This window comes from Taudactylus pleione, unplaced genomic scaffold, assembly GCF_031769625.1.
Source record: "Taudactylus pleione unplaced genomic scaffold, aTauple2 ptg000326l, whole genome shotgun sequence".
Lineage (NCBI taxonomy): Eukaryota > Metazoa > Chordata > Amphibia > Anura > Myobatrachidae > Taudactylus > Taudactylus pleione.
Window position 1 is genome coordinate 8792264 of NW_028284727.1, and position 20322 is coordinate 8812585.

The 20322-nt window shown below is 34.6% G+C and overlaps 1 protein-coding gene across 1 annotated transcript in view; it reads left to right on the plus strand.

Annotated features, from left to right (window-relative positions):
• Positions 1 to 20322, plus strand: part of LOC148509478 (uncharacterized) — a 621587-nt gene that overhangs the window by 486630 nt on the left and 114635 nt on the right. The window contains exons 52-58 of the mRNA XM_088443077.1: positions 5853 to 5900; positions 7487 to 7525; positions 8316 to 8354; positions 9480 to 9527; positions 10863 to 10910; positions 14602 to 14649; positions 15861 to 15917. Coding sequence (XP_088299203.1) covers positions 5853 to 5900; positions 7487 to 7525; positions 8316 to 8354; positions 9480 to 9527; positions 10863 to 10910; positions 14602 to 14649; positions 15861 to 15917 — 327 coding nt within the window. The remainder of the gene's footprint in view (positions 1 to 5852; positions 5901 to 7486; positions 7526 to 8315; positions 8355 to 9479; positions 9528 to 10862; positions 10911 to 14601; positions 14650 to 15860; positions 15918 to 20322) is intronic.

Here is a 20322-nt window from a genome sequence, read left to right on the forward strand (position 1 = left end):
TCTATTTTCTACTTTTTCTGCATTTTACTTGTACGGTATTGCAAAGCTGTTTCCCTGTGGCTGTGCAATACCATCTACATTAGGCCCATAATCATTATGTCAATTGTGAAAATGTGTACATGTTCATAATGTCAACATTGACCATGTGTGCATTATTTAAAGCAAGTCTAACCCTATCCCTAATGCTAACTCTAACCCCTTAATTTAAGCCTTACTCTAACCAACATTCTGTCAATTTCGACATTTTTCAGTTGTTGACATTTCTGATGTTGACATTTTAACAATGATATACAACATAACTGTCAACAATCTGTATGTCAGTATTATAAATGTCAACAACTACAATATGACTGCTTACCTTCCCCTATAACCCAGGTCAATTCTATGGCCATGTTCAAACTTCCCACCTGATGGAATGTTAGGGATATTAATATAAATTGTCTTTTTTATTATTCACATTTTGTATGACTCTCAATATACAGTACATGGATCTAATAATGTCAGCAGGCAATATATACTACATTGACATCACAAGATCACTATATGACGTCATCTGAATTTAGCCATAAGATGTCATCTGAATATAGCCAGGACCAGTTTAGCACATCCTCTAAGTAGAGTGTGGACACTGGGCCTGATTCATCTTGGATTGCAATTGCAAAGATACATGCAATCGGTCGATTGTTGCAGTCTGTGCATGCGTATGCATTTGCAGTGAGTGTGCGTGAACTAGCAATTGCAAACAGAATTGCAATTGCAGAGGCTACGCAGACCCAGAGCAGAGTGATTGACAGGAAGTGCTATTTGTGGGTGGTGACGGGGGGGTGGTTGGGAGAACACAGGTGTGCCATGGTGTTGCAACGCCGTTGCAAGGACATGCATAAATTATCCACTACATGGTCATAAGCAGCCATAGCACTGATAGCATGCATGGATATTAGCAATTTCTGAGTAAGGTCAAGGCTTGTGCAAGTGTGTTTATATATCCGATGTTACTCGATCTTACCGATTGTTTCACTGTGTTCCCCTAGTATACGGTTGTGAGTAAGGAGAAATTGGCATCCTTATATTAGACTGTGTTTGCAATGTGAATGCAAACATTTAAATAGCACTGCTGATATTAGCAATTGCAGTACGTGTGTATAAGCAGAATTGTGAACCATAGTGAATCAGGCCCACCATTAGCTACTCAGAACACAGTTTGGTAAGTACTTCCACAAAGTGATTCTGTAGTATCTTTATTTTAATTCAGCCAGTGTAAAATATCCAATGTTAGTTTTCTTATTTTATCCAACCAATGAATCAGTAACTTTTGAGATTACATTGGTGGACTATGGGATTGGTGGACTATGGGATTTTCAAAAATAAAACATGGCTTTGGGGGAGTCAGTAGAAAGGGCATGGCATGTAGCTGTTCTCTGTAGCTTTCAGTTTCATTAATGCATCAGGATGAAATTATTATTTTGTTCAAACAATGAATACCAAACTTCTAGAACTTTTTCTTGTCTTGTGAAACTGACACTAAGAAACATTGAAAGATCATGCTTTTTTCATCAGTAGTTAGTAAAGGTGAATTTAGGTATGCCAACAACATTTTTTCCTTTGCCCTTTAGTAAAAAAAAATACTGGACTGTTTTTGAAACCTATCCAGCCTTCTCCTGTCCTATCCTATGAGCTATTTCAATTTGTGGGGTGTCCATTTCTTCATGAAATTCCAAAGATCTAGAAATGGTGACTCTAAAGTACTGTAGTCTTTGAAAAGTGTACATTTGACTCTGTTGTCCTTATAAATTACAAGTTATTTGTGCAATGTCACGTTTTAAATCATCTCTGCCAAAGATATGAGATTTTGGGCTTGGTTGTCTACTGAGGTTTGTGAAACATGTAATAGGTCCTGGGTGTCACACAATATTAGTTCTAGAGTGTTTTTTCTGGCAATATTGGAGATTATTTTAGCCCAGGCTATGAACAGTTGATTAAAGGTTTTCTACCTTTTAATTAATAGCATTATTACAGAGGTATCCTTTTTCACCCAGCATTTTGCGCTATATAGTGTGAGACACTTGGTGTGTCTTAGATGCACCACCATTTCTGTGTTTTTCTACTTTTACCTACATTTTGAATCTTACTTACATCATAGTCACATGAAAAGTCACTTATTGGGCCTGATTCAGAGATGTATGCAAGCCCGATAATCATTGGAAATTAAGTATATCCAAAAGGAGTGACTTATTTAAACAAGCGGTGGCCAGATAAAGAATTGAAATATCTATTGGGAATATCTGTTTGGGTATTAAACACCCCTGAAGAAGTCGATAGTTGATGAAACACATCGTGTGATAATGCAAAGTTACTGAAAGTGGACTAACTTGCTGTTAAAGAGCTCATACTCCTGAAAGGGAGGGACATCAAGTTATTAACATTTAGCCATTATAGGCCACTCTGCATGTGCTATATAAGATTTTAAACCTTCTTAACTTCTTATAATAAACAATTATTAATCAAGTATACAGATATTGATTGGATTTTTGGGTGAACTCTGGTGTGAGGGTCTCATTGAAGAAACAGTAAGAATAACCATATTCTCCAACTTCAACAACTAAAAAATCACTGAAATACTTAATAAGACATCTAAGGAGTTATTGATCTATTATATTGAAACTGTGTTGGCACACCTTAAGATCCCCCATTACATATATATATATATATATATATATATATATATATATATATATATATATATATATATATATAATATGTGGCATGATCAGGGTGTGGATGCTGTCTCCTGGGGTAGATGGGTGCACTTTCACACAGCAGTTAACTAGTAGCACACCAGTACAGGGCCTTGGTAAAAGTAACCTCAACTAGATTTATTTGCAGCATAAAGATAAACATAAATAAAACATAAAAGAAGAGCCTAGCCTGTCTGTCTCTAACTAACCAAAACAATTCTCTCTCTCAGTGGAAGGACCTAGCCTCTCCCTTACAAAACAATGATATTAACACAGTACTTACATCCAATAATCACAATGTCTCTCAACAGGCCTGCTGCCTGTTCCCCAGATAGTGAGAGACTGAGAATAGCAACTGACACACCTTATTTCAGCCTCTCACAGGTGCTCTGTCTCTCAGTGTTGTCAATGAGCTTATGCCCACCAGACAGAAGCCAGGAACTTAGGGCACACATAGTTCCCATTTCAACTGTTCCTGTGCTGTTATCACTTTATATATAAAGTCCCTGGGTTAGGGATCTGTCTGTTTATTTGGGCTAATGCCTTGAACCACTGTATGTATTTTGATGGGGTTTTAACTAATCTATACAGCATTGGTTGGGGAAGGTTTAGGTGTATGAACCATTCATCTGTGACTAAAGGGAGCTGAGCAGTGACAAGTTTACTGAAGCAAGTCATAAAAAATACTGTGTTACTGTGTGAGTGACTGACTGTTGCTGCATTGGCGAGGGTTGCATTCTGATTGGCTCTCTGAGGCAGTGAGAGCCAGTTAGAGCTAGCAATGTGTCCTGTTGTTTAGCAGCAGTATAGAGAGAGGATGGAGTCAGGGACTGAGCAGGGTCATGTCTACAGCAGACAGAGAGTGAGAGATAGCCTCCAATGAACCCATGAAGATGTCCTGATGCAAACACAGCATCCAAAAAGTAGCCAGGGGAGGCATAGTTATCAGGAATTGAAAAACAAACAACCATCAGAACACCACTGAATGATTTACATTTGCTGGTGGCAAACATTGGACAGCCACCATTAAATGGCACAAACATTACCATCAGAACAAAAACATCAATGGTTAATAACCATCGGATTCCGATGTCCATCTCCACTATGAACCTGCATGTGGACTCTGGCCACCATTCCTCTACCATGAAGTGCTCCCTCTTCAGTGTTATGCTGCCACTTAGCAACTCACCTTCTGTGAACAGGAGGCACCTCCCAGGGACACCACAGCAAGGAAGCTCAACAGAAAGACCAGGAAATACAGGGTACATTGAGCAATGAGGACATTGCTCATCACCATGTTTTGTGGCTGAGGATGGGTGTTCATGGAGGCTGCTGAAATATGCACAGGTGCCCCAACCCCAGGTACATGCTGCTGTTAATGCTTGTGGTAGCTGCAATACAAATCTCTCATCCATGAACCACCTGCCCTTCCCAGCACATTCCAATGGCCAGGCACCAGCCAGCTGCAGGGAAATACAGGGGGCAGGAGTGAGAAGCTGGGGTTTGCAGTGAGATGCAGAGGCCTGTGGTGAAATATAGAATACTGTGATGAAATGCAGGGGGCTGTTGTGAGATGTAGAGGGCTGTGTTGAGATGCAGGGGATGGTGGTGACATGGTGTACATTGTTATGAGATGCAGGGGAATGTGGTGAGGTGAAATTGCTACTGTATGAAGCCAGGGCCGGTCACTAGTATATTTATTTTAAATACTGAAATGTGTTTTGCAAGTTATGCTTGACAACTATTGTATAGATAAAATGTTTACCAAAACTATGCAACTTGTGTACTTGTAGGGGGTGGGAAGCAAGTATTTGACAGGGGTGTGTGACAAAAACAGTGCACATAATCTTAATTACACTGGGGAAGAATAGATTGAGGAGAGAATAGGCAGTGGAACAGTGGAAATGGAGAACAGGAAGAAAGAAAAAGTATATACTACACAGTACTGTACTATCAATCACTTACAGGATATCTCACCCTGAAAAAATATTGTGCACAGATGTGTTGGTTATCAAATTGATGAGCATAGTCTCCTGGTGCATCTTAGTCACTTAACATTGTAACTTACTGTAGATGTATTTTCAGCAAAAAATGATGCAAAAAAGACACCCAGTACTACCAGAGTCTCACGGGACATGGCATGCCGAGAGGAGCTGTTTGGTGTGACCACAGCAAACGTGTGTGAAGACACATCTATAGGTTCCTATTTTTCAATTGGTTTTGTATTACAGCCACTATGTGTTATAATTCAGGATAATTTGTAGGGTGTGCTGACGTTCACCCATAGTTCTGCTAAAGGTTGTGACAGGCCTAGGTAGATACCTAAAATTCCCATCCTAGCTGACTCAATCTGCCATCCTCTTGAACTTTTGGTTTGATGATTTCCATGTTCCTATTTGTCAATTTGTGGATCTCTCCCAGGTGTTTCAACCCTGGCATATAGTTTTATGGATAGCACTGTGCAGGCCATCTTTAAATTAATTATGGTTTCTAATTACCATGTGTTTCCTAGGGTATTTGAGGTTGCAGCCTGCCATCAGAAGCTACTAAGACCAGTCCCTTTCCAGTAAATGGAGTGGATTGTAGCATTTGCATTTAATCTAGTGGCATGGTTGCATTTTGATGAGGATGCTAGACTACTTTGAGCTCTCCCCTGGTTCCTGCATCACAAGGTGTGCATCAAGCATTCAAAGAGGCCATTATTAGAAAAGGTTATATGTAATTGTCTGCAGAGACAATAATTGCACCCTTGCCTTGAGAGTAACTTTAAAATGCTGTCTATCTGTTAGTCTAAGACTGGAGATCTATTAAAAACAAGCTAAGAAAGACTCAGATAGTATAGATGTAAGAAATTCTGTGAAAGCATAATCAGCTACTCTTTTTCTGTCCCGAGCCAAAACACAAACATTAATGTTTACTTCTGTCTATTTACCACACCATGGAATATGTTTTCATTCCATATAATATTCTATTTTCAGTAATTACACATGTGGGACAATAACAATGTAAAATTTGCTTTCAAGAACCCATGTTCGTCTAAACCCTTATTGATTATATTATTGGCCATTAATGTTTTATTTAACTACTTTATACCTAATTAACTATTATTTCTATCAGATGAAGCTGCAAAGCAACCTGAAAGAGAACTAACAGAAATAAGTAAAGGTATCTATCTCTAATCTTATTCTAATAATAACAATGTACTGTATATATAAATTGAGGATCAGTTGTGTGTATTTATTACTACTATATTTTTCCCATGATACACAATTGAGGTGATAGTAACAAATGCTGTTTGTCAGCAAATTTGAAAGTTTTCAGTAGAACTAATTTGAGGAATTTTCATATATGATCACTTGTTCCTACAGCTCTTTTTGAGCCAAGAAGGTGGGAAGACTTTAATGGTTAGCATTACTGCCTCACAGCACTGAGGTCTTTTGTTCGATTCCCATCATGGCACTATGTGGAGTTTGTACATTCTCCCCGTGCTTGCATGGGTTTCCTCCAGTTACTCTGGTTTCCTCCCACAATCCCACAATTTACTGGTGAGTTAATTTAGTCCTGACAAAAAAATTAACCCTAGTCTGTAAGTATGTGGTTGGGTATGTGTGTGTACATGTGGTAGGGAAATAGATTGTAAACTCCACTGGTGTAGAGACTGATGTGAATGGCCAAATATTCTCTATAAAGCTCTGCAGAATATGTGTGTTCTTTGTAAATAACAATGGATCAAAATAATAGTGATTTGATCTTGAAAGAAAATTACAATCAAGCTTTCTTAAATGTAATGTGATGTACCTATTAACAACTTAAAGTACATAAACCATAGACATCAGATTCACATTACAGTTTGTTGCTTAAAAGCTCATCTTCTGTCAGCTGTCAGTTTGTAAAAAAATTTAGCTGCAACCTACATACGGTTTATTAAAATTGTTGGTTGGTAAAATTAAAAACATAACAAGAGATAATTTGCAAGTGGGACCCCAAAATTTCGACTGGGCCACCATAGGGTTTTATCTGGCACTAAGTCCAGCCACATTTGTCTCTAACTTGCTTGCAACTCTGAAGCAGCCTCTATTTTCTCAAAATATAAATTCTCTAAAAACAACAGAGAAAATATTTCCAGTTTATTTTGTACAATTGTAATAGCCTGAAATTACGTAATTTATTAACTTCAATTTTATTTAATAATAAATGTACCATCTATTGTGTAATGATTTAAATGATTGTGAAATATAAAATTTACAAATAATATATATAATACATGCAGTCATCACTTTATTAACTAAATATTATTTATTGTATCTATGTGCATTCTGTCAAAATAATTTTATCTACCTATCATATAGTAATCATGTGAGTCATTGACTTTCATATATTAACTAAAAACATAAGCTGTATTTTCATCATACTAAAGTTTTAAATAATATAATTAGTTGTTTGGTACATATGCATAATAATAAAGCATTACTTATTATAAAGTATTTTCAGCATTATCAACTCTCCTTAAAATATTTGACTTATTTTACTTTAACTTTTTCAGTTATATCTGTTGGTTTGGGTAATCAGAGCCTTATGATCATCAATATGTATTTATATACATGCTTATTTATTTGTTTTATTGTCAAACCTGGATTATATTTATTTATTGATTATCTAAAAAAACATTTAGTTTAGTTTATTTAATTTTCTTGGTTTTTGTTTATGTAGTGTATACTTTAATATTAAAATATCACATTTATTATCCATAGAGATTGCAGACAGAGAGTTGGCACATGAAATAGAAAAAGGTAAGTGTATCTATCGCTCATCTTTTACACAATGAAAATACACTCTACACATTGTAAATATAATAGTTTATAACCTTTTCATCAGTATAAAAAAACTTAATTCCTCTCACAGATATTGCATTAGTTGTCATTATAAGGATTTGTAATGTATAGCTTTCATCAAGCTAGATTGAATTTACAGTCGTATCTGCAGAACAGAAATCTATTAGTTTTATGTCTGTCAATCATTTTATTTGTTTCTATTGAGCATAACAATAACTAAAATATTTTCCATTGTACCTATTCTATGTTTTACCCTCTAATCCACTCATATTGGATGTGGTCTAGAGTTTATAACAATAATGTCATACAAAAAAAGCAAAACAATGTATAAATAACTCTCAATTAATTATACAATATATAAAAATAAGACAATAAATCAAAAATAATCTAGTGAGTAATAGCAGTGGAATCTTAGAGACCAAATATATCCCTTATAGGCATAATATTGTAGTTAGGTGGAAAATGTTTCCACTGTCCTGTTTCTGATATTAGGCATGACAAATATTTTAGTAATGTAGTTTTATCATTTAAACATAATAATTATTTCAAAACTATATGATCACAAATAATACAGTCATACTCTGTAATATACATTTCAAACACCTTACTTATTAACAGAATTCTTATTTTTATTTAAACACTCATTTTGAAGAATGCTAATGATGTGGAAGGGATTTATACAGTGAACTTGTAGGTGCTTCAAATCCACTTTTATTAATTTGTCATGTCCATTATTTAATCATTTCAGAGATAGATGATTTGAAGGAAAAGGATGTGATTCAAAAAGGTAACCTGCTACTTTCAGTGATTTATGCATGTGGGATAATAACCGTTACGTTTTGCCATCATGAGCCTCAGCTGGGTCTTAAACAGAAAGATACGTGGGGCACTAATCAAAACAAAGGGTTTAATTTAATACAATGACATATATTTAGGACACTCAATATGCAATACAAAAATAAACAATTTTAAATAAAGAAAAAAACAAGATATAAATTATTGTAAAATTAAGATTGTAAAATTAAAAAACAAGATATGACAATAAAAAAAAAATAATGAATAAAGAAAATAAAAAATAACGTGATTATGACATCAATTACAAATAAACCAATATAGAATAAAATTCAGCTTGCACCACTACAATATATGGTAGTATAAGGATAACAATGCTTCAACCTCTAAAAAGATTTTTCAAATGGAGCTGCTTAGCAGTGCAGCATCAGAAACAATAGTAAAATCTGGTTTTGGATAATTGTAGCATCTGGTCAAAATTAAACCTTTTGTTTTGATTAGCGCCCCAAATATTTTTCTATCCTTATAGTACCATATATTGTAGTGGTGCAAGCTGAATTTTATTCTATATTGCCTTGTTGGTTTTATTTGTAATTGATGTCATACACATTATTTTTTATTTTATTTAGTAATTTTTTTTAATTTTTCATATCTTTTGTTTTTGAATTTTACAGTCATTATTTATTATTGTTTATTTTTTTATTGCACATTGAGTGTCATGAATATATGTCATTGTATTAAATTAAACCCTTTGTTTTGATTAGCACCCCACATATTTTTTTGTTTTAGCATTCATCTTTTGGGGTTATATCTAGTTTTCCCCAAGTGTGGTGGCTGGCTGTCATTTGGGTGGTCTATATTTTGAGATGATACACTCTAAAATACAATATATGACTGTTGTATTATACGGTTGTGAAAAAAAAATATATATACATATATACAATTTTTATATAAAGTATTAGTGCCTTGGGTTGTTTTGTATTCAGCTGGGTCTTAACTTTTCTTATTATGTATATATTTTTGAGTCTTTGAATTACTATAACTGATGTACAGTAATATATTTTTTTCAATTTTGTAATATTTTACTTCTCCACCCACAATTTAAAATTATCTTTATCAGAGGAACCTGTAAAGCAACTTGAACAAGAACCAACAAAAATAAGTGAAGGTAACTAAAATGTACTGACTTTGAGTGAAATCAAATACATTTTTGCTGTTTGTCAGTATATATTGAAAAGTTTCAGTAAAAATATTTTATTTTAGGTGGATATCAGTCCTGATTGACTGTCTTCCTAGTGTATTATTCTAAATGTTTTGTAAATGTGTAAATAAATCATTTTAGAAAGTAAGAGAAAAGAAACAAATTCCCTTCTTAAAACCATTATCAGATTTCTTGAGTAAAATTTTAATAATTTTCCTATAATAGAACCACTGGGCCAATTGTTTGAACCTTGGAAACATAAAATCTATGTATTTTCTGCACTACAGTAATTTAAATATAACAAAACAGATATTGACACACTTTTACGACACAGGAAGCATATCAATTGTTTTAGTTGCTCCCTTCTGGGGCGTCTACCCCAATAGACACCCGACTGAGCAATTCAATTATTGCTACTTTTGGACACTGTTAGCTGTGGTGGGACGACATGTGTTCTTGCAGCATCCTGAGGTACGAGAAGAAATGTGTGTAAAGTCCATTTTTTTGGGCCCCCTTATAGTGCTTTGGGTGTTTAAACAACCATAACCACTTCTTTAGATGGGCTTTGCATGCTAAATCCGGTGCTTTTAACCACATTAATTACTAATGGGTGCCCGAATGGAGAAACAATTGAATTGCTCCTCCCAGTGCCTATTCGTATTGAAAGCCACCAGTGGGGCATGAAAAACAATTGCATCTCAGCTTTAAAATACTGAATATTTGCAAATAACGTTATTTCATATATTATTGCAATTAAAATTAAACTTAACTTCTATTGTGTATTGATGGAAATAGGAATAAATTATAATTCTGAAAAATATATTATAAAATAGAATAACAAAGTTGCGCAGAATGTGTTCATTATGCACTGTAATAATTAATTACTTATTAGAAGTCTGATTTATTGTATTAATTTGGTCCTCTTAATCATCAAATTATATATTAATCCTGTGCATCATTAACCTTCATCTTTTAATTTATATAATACAATTTGCAATAAAGATATTTATTATGAAATGAAAGTATTAAATAATACAAAATGTGTTTCATAATAAATTTACATAACAATAAAATGCTACTTATTAGAAAACATGCTGGCTTTTATCTACCTTTAAAGTGATATGCTTATTCACTTTCACTTTGTATATGTATTTGTTATTATAGATAAGTGAATTGCTCCAAAATTTATTTGATTTACTTGATTATTTGTTTTACTGTTTTATTGTGGTTATATGTATTACTGTACAAAATACTGTTTTTTGTTAATGTACAATATTTAATATATTGCTTTTTTATCAATAGAGATTGAAGACAGAGAGTTTATAGAGGAAGTGCCTCAAATAAAAAAAGGTAAGTCTATTTAAAATTAATTTTTTGAAACATGAATTTATAGGTACACGACACATAGCCAACAGAATGCTAATATAATCTTTAGCTTCATATAGCAGTGCATTTGACCACTATACTCTAATCTGTAATTTGCAACTATCTTTGAATTAATACATTTCTATTATTCAGTAACATAATAGGGTTAAAATCATTGTAAAATATTGGTAAATGAGGAATATTAAAAAAATTTTTTTATTAACAAGTGGTTATTGAGGACTTTTTACAATTGAAACTATGTAGATTAAACTAAAACTAATGAAGAATCATAAAACATCAGCAAGAAGACTTTGTTCTTTTGCAATTTTCTCTTTACACATGGAAATGTCTGTATTTTCCTCCACTGTGAGGTACAACTGGGACCCCAACCACTCCATTAGGCGTCCCAGACCAATTGCCACCACTCTGTGAAGTTTTCATCAAAATCTATCCAGTGGAAGGCCCAGAACAGGCTCCCCAGGTCAAGGTTCTGTCCAGTGTACACCAACGGGAGGACTGACCAAGACCTCAACCCCCTACTATGTATTCTGAGATCCAATTTTACCACTCTGTGAAGTCTTTGACCAAATCGGAAGCCCCAGAACAGGCTCCCCGGATCAAAGTTCTGCCCAGCATACACCAACAGGAGGTCTGACTGGGACAGATCTGGCCAGGATCCAACTGGACCACCTCGCATTGGCTTTATCTCAATTGGTGCAGGGGTGTCCGAATGCATAACTGGACAGACAAACAAATAGACCACTGAATTTTATATATAAGATTTTTTAAGTTACAGTATATCAATAAAATATTTATATTTTAGAAGTATCAAAGCACCTCAGAAAATAACTTTTTTCACCTCTTTATCTTTGAAAAATCCTTACGGTGTTAATATGCCTCTTTGGGCAGATGTTAATCTCAGCCCATGGTAGACTTAAAAAAAAACAGTTTTCTATTTCCTAATTAACTGGCTCATAAACTCTATATTTCTTAGAAAGTTTAAAAAACATATGTTAGGAGGAGCTTCTTCCAAATACACAATTTGAAATTCCAGATATTGTTTATTTTTATTCAACCTACATTGCAGACCTGGATAGAGAAAAGTAGACTTACAGTGAGATTCTGCTATAGTAAAGCTGCACTAAGAACATGACTATGTGGTCAGCGCAATGAGTGACTGGCACATTATACTTTCAATATACAGTACTATGCTGCTGTAACTCTAATTTGCTATTATAATGTTCTCATTTACTACATGTAGCTCTAACAACATTGACTTTATCTCATGTTCATTCATTTTACTTCTATTCTCAAATCTAAGGAAAATGGATGGTGTGACCCAACAATCTATACAAACATATCCAACTTCATCTAGTTACACAGACTCAAGTCGAATATTACAGTAATAAATGGATAATATTTTTCTTTTATAAGAATCATTTTGACTATTGATATATATATATATACAGTCAGGTCCATAAATATTGGGACATTGACAGAATTTTCATATTTTGGCCTCTATTCACCACCACAATGGTTTTGAAATGAAACAAACAAGATGTGCTTTAACTGCAGACTTTCAAATTTAATTTGAGGGTAATTACATCCAAATCGGGTGAACGGTGTAGGAATTACAACAGTTTCAATATGTGCCTCCCACTTTTTAAGGGGCCAAAAGTAATGGGACTATCAACTCAAAAGCTATTTCATGGACAAGTGTGGGCTATTTCCTCGTTATTTCATTATCAATTAAGCAGGTAAAAGGTCTGGAGTTGATTCTAGGTGTGACATTTGCATTTGGAATCAGTTGCTGTCAACTCTCAATATGAGATCCAAAGAGCTGTCACTATCAGTGAAGCAAGCCATCATTAGGCTGAAAAATCAAAACAAACCCATCAGAGAGATAGCCAAAACATTAGGTGTGGCCAAATCAACTGGAACATTCTTAAAAAGAAAAAACGCACCGGAGAGCTCAGCAACACCAAAAGACTCAGAAGACCATGGAAAACAACTGTGGTGGATGACAAAAGAATTATTTCCCTGGTGAAGAAAAACCCCTTCACAACAGTTGGCCAAATCAAGAACACTCTCCAGGAGGTAGATATATATGTGTCAAAGTCAACAATCAAGAGAAGACTTCACAAGAGTGAATAAAGAGGGTTCACCACAAGATGCAAACCATTGGTGAGCCACATAAACAGGAAGACCAGATTAGAGTTTGCCAAACAACATCTAAAAAAGCCATTACAGTTCTGGAACAACATCCTATTGACAGATGAGACAAAGATCAACTTGTACCAGAGTGATGGGAAGAGAAGAGAAGGAATGGAACTGCTCATGATCCAAAACTTACCACCTCATCAGTGAAGCATGGTGGTGGTAGTGTCGTGGCGTGGGCATGTATGGCTGCCAATGGAACTGGTTCCCTTGTATTTATTGATGATGTGACTGCTGACAAAAGCAGCAGAATGAATTCTGAAGTGTTTCGGGCAATATTATATGCTCATATTCAGTCAAATGCTTCAGAACTCATTGGACGGCGCATCACAGTGCAGATGGACAATGACCCGAAGCATACTGCAAAAGCAACCAAAGAGTTTTTTAAAGCTAAAAAGTGGAATGTTATGCAATGGCCAAGTCAATCCCCTGACCTGAATCCGATTGAGCATGCATTTCACTTGATGAAGACAAAACTGAAGGGAAAATGCCCCAAGAACAAGCAGGAACTGAAGACATTTGCAGTAGAGGCCCGGGAGAGCATCACCAGGGATGAAACCCAGCGTCTGGTGATGTCTATGCGTTCCAGACTTCAGGCTGTAATTGCCTGCAAAGGATTTGCAACAAAGTATTAAAAAGTGAAAGTTAGATTTAGGATTGTTTAGTTTGTCCCATTACTTTTGGCCCCTTAAAAAGTGGGAGGCACATATAGAAACCATTGTAATTCCTACACCGTACACCTGATTTGGATGTAATTACCCTCAAATTAAATCTGAAAGTCTGCAGTTAAATCACATCTTGTTTGTTTCATTTCAAAGCCATTGTGGTGGTGAATAGAGGACAAAATATGAAAATTCTGTCAATGTCCCAATATTTATGGACCTGACTGTATATTTATATATATATATATATATATATATATATATATATATAAAATCCAACATGGATCGACACTCTCCTGAATGGATAACAACAACTCCGGTGCCCTCACTTGGAGATTTGTGAAAATAGTAAATCTGTTTTAAATTCACATTGGTGGTGTCATAAATGTGAATTTAATACAGATTTACTATTTTTACAAATCTCTGAGTGCCACAGCTTTTTTGAGTCAGCGGTGTATAGTAATGTCCAGTGGATATTAATGTGTATTACAACATTCATTAAGAAGATGAAAAAGGAAAACCCCAGCAACCTTTAATTAAATTTGTAATTATTTTCATATAATATATGTTAAAGAATAGGATGTGACTCAGTGAGGTCATGTTCTAATTTCAGCAATTATTACTGTAGGGTAAGAACATTTGACCATTTGTCATAATGAACCACATCTAAATCTGATCTTTTTTAGTTATGTTCATATTCCTAAGCTTTTGCATTTTTAAAAGTCAAGGATTTTAGAGAGGATTTGATACTTTTTTACTTTAATAATCTATCTACAATTTAAAATGTTATTTGCTAGAAGAATACACAAAGCAACCTGAAGAAGAACAAACAGATATAAGTAAAGGTAACTCCTTCAAACTTTTATATTTATAAACATGACTGATATCTGCTTCAGTAAATTGATGAGCACTGAGCTAGTTAGTGTCATATATCAAAACTATTTGTATGTAAACGTGAATAAAACGTTATTTTAATCTTTTTTTTCATTGTCATATTTAGCAATGCATATACAATTATCTCATAATTTTGGGGGTGGCCATTGCTTAAATTTGTTTTAAAGTGATTTGCCTTTATTTGTTTAACTACTGTATGTATTATGGGCCTAATGTAGAGTTTATCATATTTGTGCCTAAGAGGTACTCTACATGTAAAATGTCTCCCATAGAAATGACACATTTATAGGTTAATTCTGAGTTTTATGTATCTTTCCTAATACATTTGAAAATTACAATCAAATAAATCTATATTAAATGGATTTGCATGAAGGTACGTTCACGGCACAACAAAGTATGCCTTGAGCATATCATGATGCAGCCACATACTGTTTAATGGATAATTTAAAGATAAATGTATTACTTGTCTCTGCTCCAGAAGAGACCTAAGCATCTGCAATCACATACTGTGGGCTTCATTCAGAGCTGTACGCTATTCCAGTGTTCACACAGTTGAGATATAGCGATATGCACATGCATCTGAATTGTAAGGTGCATGCGTAAGGTACATTACCGTAGTCATTTGCAATGACTACTTGCTAGCAGTGTGATGGACAGTCAGGGAGTGTTTGAAGGAGGTAACAGGGTGTGGCTGTAAAATAACTCAGATGTGTTTTAGCCGTTTTCAGGGTGTGTCAGAGCCTGCATGTGTGAACCTATATGCAGTGATAGTGGCTCCACTGTCTCAGTACACTTAGCCATTCTGTGTGAACATAGGGCTACTCACAAGTCTAATTATCAAATGTTCTCTGACCAATGCTGCGTCTTTGTATGCAGATGCTTGGATTTGCAAAGCCGCAGATGGGTGTCTCAATACATTCTTTGGTGTATGTCACATTTTCATATTTTCACACAGAATTTGCATACGGTATTGCAGATACAATTGCATTAGTGTACAACTCTGAATCAGGCCCTGTGCTGAGTACCACTATTGCAAAGAGATAAACATCATGGGAATCCCTTCAAAAGCCACAAGCAGCATTTGTAATATAACAGCATCACTTGTTTTTAATTTCCATCTGCAATAAATACAATAATATTTAATAAATCCTATTTATTACAGTATCTATAGATATTGAAGATATAGAGATGATTAAGGAAGCACCTGAAATAGAGAAAGGCAAGTATATGTATTTATTGCTCATCATTTGAAGAATGCAATTACAGGTACTCTAGACATATTAGGACTGATGCACATTTGACCACAAAGTGAGCATAAATATGAGTTAAAAAAGTAGAAAAAAAATAACATATTTCCACTAATATGCAGAACTCTAAATGTATTATCCTGCTTGGCAGCAGTATAATATTCATCTGGTTTAATTCAGGTAATCATCACAGACACTTACAGTATGTCCCATGTTGTAAACCACTTATTTTATTAGGAATCAATTAGGCTACTGTACAAAAACTTATCTAATGCAGCAGACACAATTATATACTGTAAGCATAATCTCTGCCCAAGTGATGTAGAAATCAACAATCAGTGTCAAGGTATTCTCAAAAAGCCAATCAAAAACAGATTGCTAAAGCTGTTGACTGTAATCATCATCATGATCATCATCTACTATTTGCACCAGCCCCTGACTTCCATAAATTATATGACTTTCCCAGGTGTGTATGTGCCTTTTCCCTGTCTGCATCAGATTGCAATTATGCAAACTGTCCTTTAATGTCTTTATACTAGAACATCCCAGTCCTGTAGTATTTCAGCCATCCAGGTGCAGACAGGCTTATGTGGCAAAATCACACAAATCTGCATGCTTACATATGTATGCGCACATGGTTCTAGGCATTTAAGGTGAAATTTCATGCAAGATACTCTACACCAACTGTCCTAGTACTCACTTGAATTCAGTCTCATTGTTTAGACTATTGATATATTGATATTCTCCTGCAAGCACTTCCCAAATTGTAGATACAATCTACAGAACACTTTGGTTAGCTATGTTCATTAATTGTATGTTTAACTATGAATCATTTTACCAATATACTGTATTATAAAATACTGTTACATTCCCAGGGACACTCCTCTATAAACACAAGTGGGCAAGGCTACTGTGTTCTTCACCTATAGTAGCCCTGTCTGTCATAAAGCATTAATTACTTATTAGTACATACTAGTAGTCAATTGTCTACAGGACTTAGATAGATAGAAGAAACACTATTAGGATTTAAGTGTAGCAAAAAAAGTTCCCAATGACTGGGACTGTATGAAAGAACAAAATGAAAGTGTGGGACATAAACCAAAAGATCAAAGCTTTTTAGATTGTAGTCAGACAAATTTAAACATGGGAGGTCAGACAGAAAAATTGCTGGATTTATGGTTCACAGCTACTGGAACCCAATATACATAGAGGTGTAATATCATATTGCAATTCTGACTGATTCGCATATATGGATTTCTTGCATTCTGCTGACTGAGACACATACTGTCTATTACATTGTTTGTATTCCATAATGGATGCCAGCACATGGCATTGTCGTAATATTATTCTGCACAAATTGGGCTGTGACCACACATCTTTCCATGCTCTCTCCATTTGAAAACCTGCACCAATTGCCTTGATAAAGCTTGTTTTGTTAAACACTGCATTGGTAGTGGCATGTGTTACCGGACCACATGCTCAATATATACATACTGATATAAGTGTTGTTTGTGCACCATGATCCCTAATTAGGATGGAATATGTGCCTAATGGTGATGATTAATATGAGATGGTGCCACTGCTCTAACTGGCATTGTTACTTTGCATATATCCCAGAAACATTTGCTGCAATAGGAGAAATTTCCTTTCTAGTTATTATTTCGGGGTTTATTATACTTTTTCCAAGGGAATTTTTCTTTTGGCATTTTCTCTGTCAAATTAAGAGATTACACACAGAGTTCTGACATATTTTATAAATAAGAATACTACTCACCCTGAATGCATTAGCAAACCATGAGAACTACTCCTTGATAATTTGCACTGATTGGATGTTGAAAAATAGAAAGATTTTCAATAAACTATGCAGATATACATCCTAGTGTACTGATGTGTGACTTGCCCCTTAATTTGTTGGGCCAATCATAAATCAAGGAATATGTGAAAGGATCCTCTGCATGTGAATACATAGTTATATAGCAACGCTTTTTACAAGCAGTTCTAACACACTTATCAATCAATTGGCTGCACTTGTTACTAAAATAGATATTTTGTAACATCTATATGTCACAATTATAAATATAGATAAGGAAAACTATTACCTTGGCATCAATTAAATCAGACATACAGTTGTGAATACTTGCCAGCCAATTTTTATTGTAATATAATAGGTTCAGGTGCACGCGCTGCAACTTTTTTAAAATCACATTTCCTTTCTTTGTGACACAATTTTCTAATTTTTAAATAATTTTCGCTGCTCTTTTTGTCCTTATGGAATATTAATTTGCAAAAGAATAAAAGTTATGTTTTAATATATAGTGCACCACATATGACATTTCATTCATCTTTCTTTATTTTTCTGCACCAATTTTGCCAAGCTATGTGACTTTAATGATAGAGCAAACATAGAACATATTAATTCTGTTGGTAAGGTACGCCTGATCAGGTACTGATTCTGAAGTTTGGGAGCTGCTGTACTATTGAGGTACCACAATCCTCTAATAAATATGTACAGGTATTTTGGCGTACATTGAACAGGTGGAACTAGTAAGCACTCATCTATTTGATATGTTTAGAGGTTATGTGCTTAAATGATTAAATGTGCTTCTGATGCAATGTTTATAAGCCGTAACAGTCATAAAAAAAAACTTTCTCTGTGATATGTATTTAGATTATATTTATTAAAAGTACATTTAAAAATGTGGCTCAGCCTTATTAAAATGGATTTCAACAACACAGGTGGAGGGATGGATACATAAGATAAAGGGGGTGTAAAATTGGGGTTTGGGATCATTATGTAGCAATGTCCCAAATCAGTCCATTCCTTGTCTTGTTGTTCCAATTAGATTGGAAAATTTATAAGGTCATATACTCATGGTTTCCGGTAGTTGCTGTTTGTCCTTAAGTAAAACAATGTCGTTCCTTGGGTTCAGCCTGGGATCTGTTTGTTAGTCCCGTTAGTTAGGAACAACAAGACAAAGGAAAGGACTGATTTGTGGCATTGCTACATAATGATCCCAAACCCCAATTTTACACCCCCTTTATTTATTAAAATGTAAAAAGTACATTTAAAAATGTGGTTCAGCCTTATTGAAATGGATTTCAACAAGACAGGGGGAGGGATGGACACAATTGGTAAATATGTGTCCATCCCTGCCCCTGTCTTTTTGAAATCCATTTTAATAAGGCTGAACCACATATTTAAATGTACTTTTTACATTTTAATAAATATTTTCTAAATACATATCACAGAGACAGTTTCTTTATGACTGTTGTGGCTTATAAACATTGCAACATACATAAGTGGTATCCAATAACACTTTTATTAGTACATAACATCTTGAACCAATAAACACACATCAGAAGTACATTTATGCTCTTAAACACATACCCTCTAAACATATCAAATAGGTGAGTGCTTACTAGTTCTACATATTTAACGTACACCAAATTATATTAAGGAATCTAGAGACAAGGCAACCTACTTTCATAGGTACAAAGTGCAAAATATCTACTGTATATCTTAAATTACTAAATATTCAAACTATTTAATCTTTTATTATTCAGTGTTTTTTAGTTCCTAACTTTTTAAATGAGCAGCCATATTGTACAGTATATTTGGTTCCAACTATGTAAACTTTTCTGCACTATAGAGTAAATCTATACACTTTTATCATATATCAACCTAGTCATTCACCTGCATTCATCTTTCATCCTCTCTTGACAAGATGTTATAGATATGTATGTAGACTGTATAACACAAGGTACTCATATAGCAGGTGTGGAGGAATACAACAGGCATTTTATTCATATCTATAGAAGATATACTGTATCCTAAAAGGGAACCAATTACTACATGATACATTTAACTAAAGTTAAACAAATAGATTGGTGCCAAGAACATATTTCATAAGTTGGTTTAAGGAAATTGTAAGGCCACCCCAGCTACATTTTAAACTCTGTATGTGCTGGAAAAAATTATCTATTTTGTCAGTAGCTGGTTCACAAACTCTACATTTCTGAGGAAGTGGCAAAGAATGTTTTTATGTGAACTATCTTCCACATTGTTATCTCTTCCATAGCTGACACGTGTTCCTCTTCAAGAGCTAGTATTAACCTTATTTATTTGATAACTGGGTGGCCCAATAACATCACTAGGATCTCCACTAAGGGGGGTATTCAATTAGATGTGACAAGTCTGTTTCTGCGGAAAAGTTTAGCTGGTACCCCAAATTTGCTGTGCCTATTTATTTTCCCCCCAATAAACTGCTAAATGCTATTCTTCACCACTTCTGCAAAGACGCTAATTAGCAGCTATTGAGATCATTTAAGTACCTCAAATACCTTCAACAGGCCTATTTGGGGTATCTATAGTCATCC